We start from the raw sequence: 8,605 nt of genomic DNA on the forward strand, positions 1-8,605 counted from the left end.
TTAAATAACAGAAAATTGAAACGCGAAATCGAATTTTGCTGGTAAAATAGAAAGAACAAGAGAGATGGAATATGACATGACATTGCGTAGTTTTATTATACTTAGCAGAGTTAAAAACCATTGCATTTGTAATATGTACATAAATAAAATGTGCAAAAAAAATGTGACTTTGTGTTTCAATTTTTTACCATTTAACCGTCGAAAACGCGCGTTATGTTGAAGCACAGCAAAACATTGTGAGAATAGGAAAAGTGGGGGTAACTGACAGTTCATAGTTATATGTATAGTCAAAGATTACACCTATCAAAGATACGTCGATCTGATATTGATATTTCTCGATTTGGAAAAGTTATCGACGTCGAATCATCGTCGATTTGACTTATCATTTCTCCCTGGGCTCCATATGTGACTGTGCAGTGTGCCGCAAGGTACGAAACGAATAGTTCTAGTCACGCGAATCAACGAAGCAGAGGAATTTTTTTTCTTTCGGACACTGATAGCGTTTTTCACTGGGAGAACTGGTGCGCACTGAGTGCGCACTCGCTACGGGCAACGTGTTTCACTGAACGTTTCGGTGCGCATGAAACCGGTGCGCGTTGTTTCACTGGGAAGGCTAGTGCCGAATTTTTGCCCTTTCGTGCAAGATTTCGGCACGAGCTCCCAGAGACGGTGCCAGTTCAGTGCAACATGGCTGCGCGGGACGCACGATTAGCAATTGCATTACTAGATTTGCTTTCTTCATCATCATCTAGCAGTGATGAAGAAGAAGTATTAAAAAATCCACGGAAAATTCCGAAAATCAAAAATTTTGTTCAGGTGGTGCATAACTTAACGGATAAAGATGTAAATACATCTGTTTTCATTGTTTCTGCAGATTATATTGTATTACACGTGAAGCAATAATATATATTGTATAAATATATAGTATCAATAATACAAATAATTATCAAAATATTTAAGATAGACTTGGTAGTATTAAAATTAGAGAATAAAACGTAGGAAATGCGAGTCAAATGCGGTAGTTGGTGCGTCAATAATATAAATAGTAAATATATTTCGCTATCAGTACATAAATGTGAATACAAATAACGGACGCGTTTCGACTTTCTTTGAAGTCATTCTCAACGATAATTTTAAATTAACAATTAGCATATATGATTTTGTTAATTGAAAATTATCGTTGAGAATGACTTCAAGGAAAGTTGAAACGCGTCCGTTATTTGTATTCACGTTTATGTATTAATAGCGAAATATATGTATTATTATATTGACGCACCAACTACTGCGTTTGATTCGTATTTCCTACGTTTTATTCTCTAATACAAATAATTATATTATTAATAATTGTATTATTAATTATATTATTATTATTACTATTATTACTATTACTACTATTACTATTACTATTATTATTATATTACATTATTATTATTATTATTTTTAATCTAATGGAGTCTGTGGTACTTACCAATTAATTTTATTATTTTATTAATTTTATTATTTTATTAATTTTATTATTATTTTTATTAATTAATTTTATAGAAATTTATCAATTTCTTTTCTAACATGTGCATTGAATAACCTCAAAAACCAAGATCATAAGTATATACTTACTCTTTAATTTATTATATAAGTCCGTTTCAAGCGGCTCAAGGGTTAAAGTTAATATTTCAGTATTTATTCTAAAAGAAATACACAAACTAATCGATCCTTCCATATTAAATTACAAATTTTTGTGATGCTAATGTTCAAAAGGTATCGAATATAATGCGCCATAAAACTGCACGGAAAATAATGGACGTGTTTAGCTGAGAGTGCAAGAAACTCGCACTGTCAGTGCACTCGGGCAGTGTCGCCTGAACTCGGCGAGTTTCCAGTGCGCACTCAGTGTCGTCCAGTGAAAAACGCGATGAGGCACGAGCGTGCACGACTGCACGAGCAGCAGCAGCAGCAGCAACACTGAGCAACACTAGCAACAACAGCAGCCGTCAGCGGCTAGACACGAGGATCGTGCGCGTGAACATCTTTGTCGTCGCTCCTTCGTCGCGATCTTTTTTTTGTCTCCGAGACGATCTCTGATCTGAAACGACCGGACGTCGTTGGTGGTGAGTGTGCCCGTGTGTATGCAGTGTATGAATGTGCGCGCGCGCGCGCACGCGCGCGTCCAACGCTGAAACGCTCTTGTAACGCTCGTCGTGTCGTGTCAGTGTCCAGGTGCGTCGATCAGTAGTGATCGCGGCGATTGTTTCGCATAATTGGAATGAGATCGTACGATCTCACGTTGCGACATCCACGTAAATGACGCAGGTCCGGCCTCCAGGCTGAAATCCGGGCGTTCGTTGCTCGTCTTCGGCTAGGAAAAATGTCCGGGGACATAAGGAGTAACGCGACGGCGGTGGCGGCGGCAACGACGACGACGAAGACGATAACGACGATGATAACGACGACAACAACGACGATGACTACAATGATGATGGCTTTTCGTCGTTGATGATCCTCAATGACCATTTATGAACGAGCACGAACAAATCTGGAAGCATTCCTCTGTTTTTTTCGCTACTCGAAGGATCGACAAATGCGGCCGAATGAGTCGACGTATCATCTCGCGGCAAGTCTTGCTTGAGATTATCGTCGGTTTGACTGAAAAGTTGCAACGGATACGTAATAGTAAGGTATTACCACAAACTATATTTTTATATATATCACGTCACTCTTCCCTTCCCTTCCCTCCTCTCCCAGATTATCCATGTCAAATTTGTCATTCTCAAGGAAGCTTCTACATCCTCTCTCTGTGCATCTTCCTGCAAATTTCCTTTCTTAATATTTTAATCTGTTTTCACATTGACATGAGACTTCTCAAACTTTGTTAATATCTTACATATCTTATACTGTAAGCTAACTGAGATGCTATCTTTTGTGTCACTCTTCTAATTGATGATTTCGTTATTATTGTCCCTCTATCTTTTGTATTTTAATACATCTCGGTGTCATCTGTATATCAATTCTTATTATTACTTGAACATCTGTATTTAACGGAGTTGACAAAAGTAATAATGTGAAATATCGTTGCTCAGCTTTCCATCAAGACTGCCAATGTAAGACTGAATTACTGATGCATGGCATAATCGTCTTTGATGTCAAGTACGGTCAGCATCAATGGGAAACTGTTTTTCGTGCTTCAAGGTGCCACTTCCACCATCGACCAGCACTAATCAATCAATTGTATTGGAACATAAAGACGGTAAATACAGCTAAAATGTCAATTTTTCCTTCTTCCATACATAATTACATTTTATATGTTTTTATCCAAACTGTGTATATGTGTACAAAATGTACAAAATGATTCATAAATTGTTTTACTCTTATTCCATTATATGCAATTAATTTAACTTCAAATTCCAAGTCCTTCCTTTTTATCTGTATAAATTCATAATTTTTGCAATCATTTTTAGAAACAATGGAACTCAGAGGTTTGTTCCCAAATTCTTGCCAACAATCTGGTTCTTTTGTGCCTGAAACACATGCAAATGGAAACAGAAAGCCTACAAGTACGTTATCTACGTTTAATAATGTAGGCTCGGATAATTGTGGATCTGTACCTAATGTACAAAGTACGCTGCGCTTATCGCGAGGGTTCTATGCACGATTACAACCACTAGGACGATCTAGTACATCGTCGGGTCTCAATTTAAATACCGAACCCAGGCAGCAAAAGGAACCATCGGAGAGCAAACTAAATGCACTTTTTGACCAATACAAGGTACAGCAGATTTACATTGATTTTTATTTAAAGATACATGTGGAATGAGACTTTGCTATGTAGAAAATGTAATAGAAATTACTTGAAGATTATTGTAGCAAAAAGTTACTTTATAACTTAAATAATTTATATGAATAATATGACTAATATGTTTTATACATAATGTTTAAGGATCCTCATGAAGATGTAATATTAGCTGATGGTATAGAAAGACTCTGTGATGATTTACAATTGTCACCTGATGAATTTAAAGTACTTGTGCTTGCATGGAAATTAAATGCAGAGCAAATGTGCCAATTCACGCGTCAGGAATTTGTCATGGGATTAAAAGCGATGAAGGTCGATAGTATTCGTGGTATACAGGCACGATTGCCTGAGATCGTTCAGGAATTGACGATCAATAGTGATTTGTTCAAGGATCTCTATCGATTCACATTCCGATTTGGCCTCGACGTGACGTCTGGTCAAAGAATCTTACCAGCTGATATGGCGATCGATCTTTGGAGACTTGTTTTCACGATACGTGAACCTCCGCTCTTAACGAGATGGCTAAACTTTCTAGAATGTCATCATATTCGAGGGATACCTAGGGACACTTGGAATATGTTCCTAAACTTTGCCGAGAGCATCGGAGACGATCTTGGTGCTTATGACGATGCGGAAGCGTGGCCAAGTTTATTTGATGACTTTGTAGAAAACGAAAACGACCAAATGAACCAAAATATCACTAAAGATGATATTATGAAAGATACTTCTATCGACAAAGCTTAATGTTCTTGTTTTAAGAAAAGTAATGCTGAATCGAAAGGTATTATCTTTGAATCATTCAACATTATTCTGCGATCGACATTTTATTCTTATCAGTATGATCAAGGAAGTGATACTTCTGATTATAATTATTATACTTGTCCTTTTTTAACATCTATTTGTTATTGCGTCATTTTGTTAATATTCGGTATTCTATTTCCTAATGTAAATATAGCTTATTATGTGTAATATTTAATTGTGTGTATTTTCGCGCGTGCGTGCGTGCGAGCGAGTGAGCGAGTGTGTGTGTGTGTGTGTGTGTGTGTGTAAGTGTGAGTGAGAGAGAGCGCACAATACGCGAGAAATCTCCGTATTACAGATTTTAATGTGCTAGTGGCAAATTTATATATTATCATGTATTTGTTTTATATGAACAAAGTACATTATCAAAGTTGTATTTTTACATTTTGTCTGACCATAATGATATACATCTAACGAGACATATTATGTTCTATGCAATTAATAATGCAATTGCTTATAATAATGAACGTGATGAATAATCGTATCAAGAGATATAATTGTGCTTATTTATTGTGTGGGTCAGTTACATGGACGCGCGATGTCAGATAGATTATTATCCGTTTTACGGAATGTTATTTTATAGAAAATCTAGAATGTATACAAATAATTGCATAAGACTATTGCTTTTTTCATTAAGTTGTGATATGTATAAACAGTGTATTTTTAAATTATACATATTGATATAAAGTAAAAAGAGATAAAAAATTATAAAATTTTGATACAGCGATGAATAAAATTATAGCTTTAAAAAACACAAGTAGAACTGAATATTGCCAATATCATATGTGATATTCGTTTGTATATTGAATTATATTTATACTACATGAAAAGAATTATATTATTGATTTAATAAGTCGGATCATTAATTTTTAATTTCACATATAACAATGCCATAGATTCCTTTGAAATTTTAATAGCTAGAAAAAGTGTTTATTATTTTTATGATTTTTTATTCATGGATAATATGTATATGAAATCTTTATCTTATAGGTATATAAGATAAAAATTTAACATTCGACTTTATTACATTGTTGCTTATATTAATATAAAAATTATTTAATGAATCAAAGAAGCATAAAAAATAATATTGTACAAGAATTGACATTAATTTACAGCAATTTCATAATTATGTTGTAATTTTGCACTGTATAAAGAAAATTACGACAACATAAAAATCTTATTGAACTAAAATCTATAGAAATGAAAATGTTAATGAATATTTTTAGGAAATTTTGTTTAAAAGGGTTTGTTCAAGAAAACGTTAGAAATTTAATTTTACACGTTTAAAGAGAAAAGTTTAGAAAGAATTGTCATAATATGAATTTGTGATATAGTGATATAAATATATTCCGTTTCTAATTAATATTTTATATATTTTATGGATATGCATGTGAACAAATATAAAGTGAAAAAAAATTACACGCGCGCGCGGGCGCGCGCGCGCACACACACACACACACACACACACACACACACACATATATATATATATATATATATATATATATATATATAATTTTCGTACAAGAAAAATCGTCTCAGAATTTATTCAAGAACACGTCTTTACAGAGACAATTGGGTCGTTCTGAATCACCCTGTATATATATATATATATATATATATATATATATATATATACAGGGTGATTCAGAACGACCTACGTGTCTCTGTAAAGACGTGTTCTTGAATAAATTCTGAGACGATTTTTCTTGTACGAAAATTTTGTCCGACGCTTTTTGAATAATAAGAGGATAAAGGCCTAGTTTACACCGACCACTTGATACGCGTACTAACTCGTAACTTTCTATTAAATTATCTTACTTCCGACGATGCGTGTATACATGATACATATATTTAATTATCTCGATTTATATTGTACCAGCTTATAGCGTTTTCGATTGGGAAAAAGTTAGTGCGCACTCGGTTCACGCCAACACTGGGCAAGTTCCATGAGTTGCACTGAATAGTGCAAATGCAAAAGAACACGCCCAAATTTTCAGTGCAAGTGTCACTTGAGTTAATTATAATAAATCACGCAAAAAAGAAAAAAGTAACCTTGAAAAAGTAATCTCGTGCTCAGTAATGATTTTTACTATATGTAATTAAATAGTATATAATTATTAAAAAAATGCTATTATATTACATCAAGTAATTAATTATACTTTAAAAAAGGTATAAAATTGATGTACTTGTATAAAAGATATAACACGGTGTTATTATCCATTTTTTTCACACCTGCTACATAATTTACAGTTTTTGGAATTATTCTTCTAGTTCGGAAGATTGCAATTATTTCTTCTTCCTCGCTTGAATTAGAAGAAGATTCCAAAAATGACTCCAAAATATTAAAAAGATCCAAATCCGGATTGTTCATTTTTTCAAATTTGAAACTTTGTTCGTTATTGCTTACAATAATGCACTGATGCTTGCATGCATCCAGTGCACTGAACTGGCACGGTCAAAATATCTGGTGCCACTTAGTGCGCACTATGACCTTGTTTACACCGAGCACTTGATACGCGTACCAATTAGTAATTTTCTATTAAATTGTCTTGATTTCGGCAATAAATTTAAAAAATAGTATATTAAGTTGGTACAATATGAATCAAGATAATTAAATATATGTATTATGTATACACGCATTGTCGACAGTAAGATAAATTAATAGAAAGTTACGAGTTAGTACGCGTATCAAGTGCTCGGTGTAAACTAGGTCTATGCGAGTGTCGTAGGTTCAAACGAACACGTAACACTAGCCAAGTGCGCATTGGCACTGCCAACCGAACACGCGCCTGACACTGAGTGCAGCTAGTGTATCCCAATCGAAAACGCTATTAGTATACTATTCTTTAAATATATTGCCAAAATTAAGATAATTTAATAGAAAATTACTAGTTAGTACGTGTATCAAGTACTCGGTGTAAACTAGGCCAAAGTTAGCAAATCACGGGCCGTGTACAGTTGCCTGCATTATAGTTGCGACACTTTTCTTTCGATGCGTTTCTGAACGCGCAACTATAACGAGAGTTGAGAACGTGATTGGTTCTTACTTGTAGATCTAACCAATTACGTTCGCCGCTCGATGAGAAAGGCTACATTCCAAAAACCATCGAAGAAAAGTGTCGCAACTATAATGCAGGCGACTGTACAGTCGTTTTCATTATAGTTGCGACACTTTTTTTTGGATGCATTTCTGAACGCGCAACTATAACAAGAGCTGAGAACATGATTGGTTCTTACTTATGGATCCAACCAATTACGTTTGCCGCTCGATGAGCAAGGCTACATTCCAAAAACCATCAAAGAAAAAGTGTCGCAACTATAATGAACACGACTGTACAGTCGTGTTCATTATAGTTGCGACACTTTTTCTTAGATGCGTTTCTGAACGCGCAACTATAACAAGAGCTGAGAACATGATTGGTTCTTACTTGTGGATCCAGCCAATTACGTTCACCGCTCGATGAGCAAAACAACATTCCAAAAACCATCGAAGAAAAAGTGTCGCAACTATAATGAACACGACTGTACTTCTTCTTCTTGTTAGGGGTACCTACTCCCTAGATATTGGTTGGGTTGGTGTGATACGACCAGTGTGCCAACGTCTAGTTTTTCTTTAGAATGATTAGTAGTGGTAAAGGATGTTTTTCAGCTACGACACAAGTTAACACTGTGGGTATGTTCCGAAATTAGCTGGAAGTGCTGGCGCTGCTGTTACTGTAGTGATAAAGTCCCTAGAAGTAGAGAGTCTGGACAACTCGGGGTTCCACGTGATTGGACTGCACCTAAAATGGCAACACCAATACGGATCTCTGTTTAATCCTCTTTAGCCAATGCGATAACAGTATACAACACGTTCAAGTGCACACAATAATAAACATACACACACATAAAGCTCACGTACAGCATGGAATTTGATTCTGTCCATGGGGAAATTTTCTAAACTGAGAAGCCACCACTTTCTACATACTCGCAGTTTATGATTGATGTAACAAATACAGCTTATTGGTTGTTACG

The 8,605-nt window shown here is 35.0% G+C and overlaps 1 protein-coding gene across 1 annotated transcript; it reads left to right on the top strand.

Moving 5' to 3' along the window:
- The first annotated feature begins 1,898 nt into the window (after positions 1-1,898).
- Positions 1,899-5,441, top strand: LOC105198083 (DCN1-like protein 3). Its single transcript, XM_011164729.3, has 4 exons — positions 1,899-2,672; positions 3,075-3,241; positions 3,453-3,760; positions 3,932-5,441. Exons 2-4 carry the CDS (start codon positions 3,157-3,159, stop codon positions 4,529-4,531), a joined length of 993 nt encoding a protein of 330 aa, XP_011163031.1. The 5' UTR covers positions 1,899-2,672; positions 3,075-3,156; the 3' UTR covers positions 4,532-5,441.
- Positions 5,442-8,605: the final 3,164 nt, after the last annotated feature.

This window comes from Solenopsis invicta, chromosome 6 (assembly GCF_016802725.1).
Source record: "Solenopsis invicta isolate M01_SB chromosome 6, UNIL_Sinv_3.0, whole genome shotgun sequence".
Classification (NCBI taxonomy): Eukaryota; Metazoa; Arthropoda; class Insecta; order Hymenoptera; family Formicidae; genus Solenopsis; species Solenopsis invicta.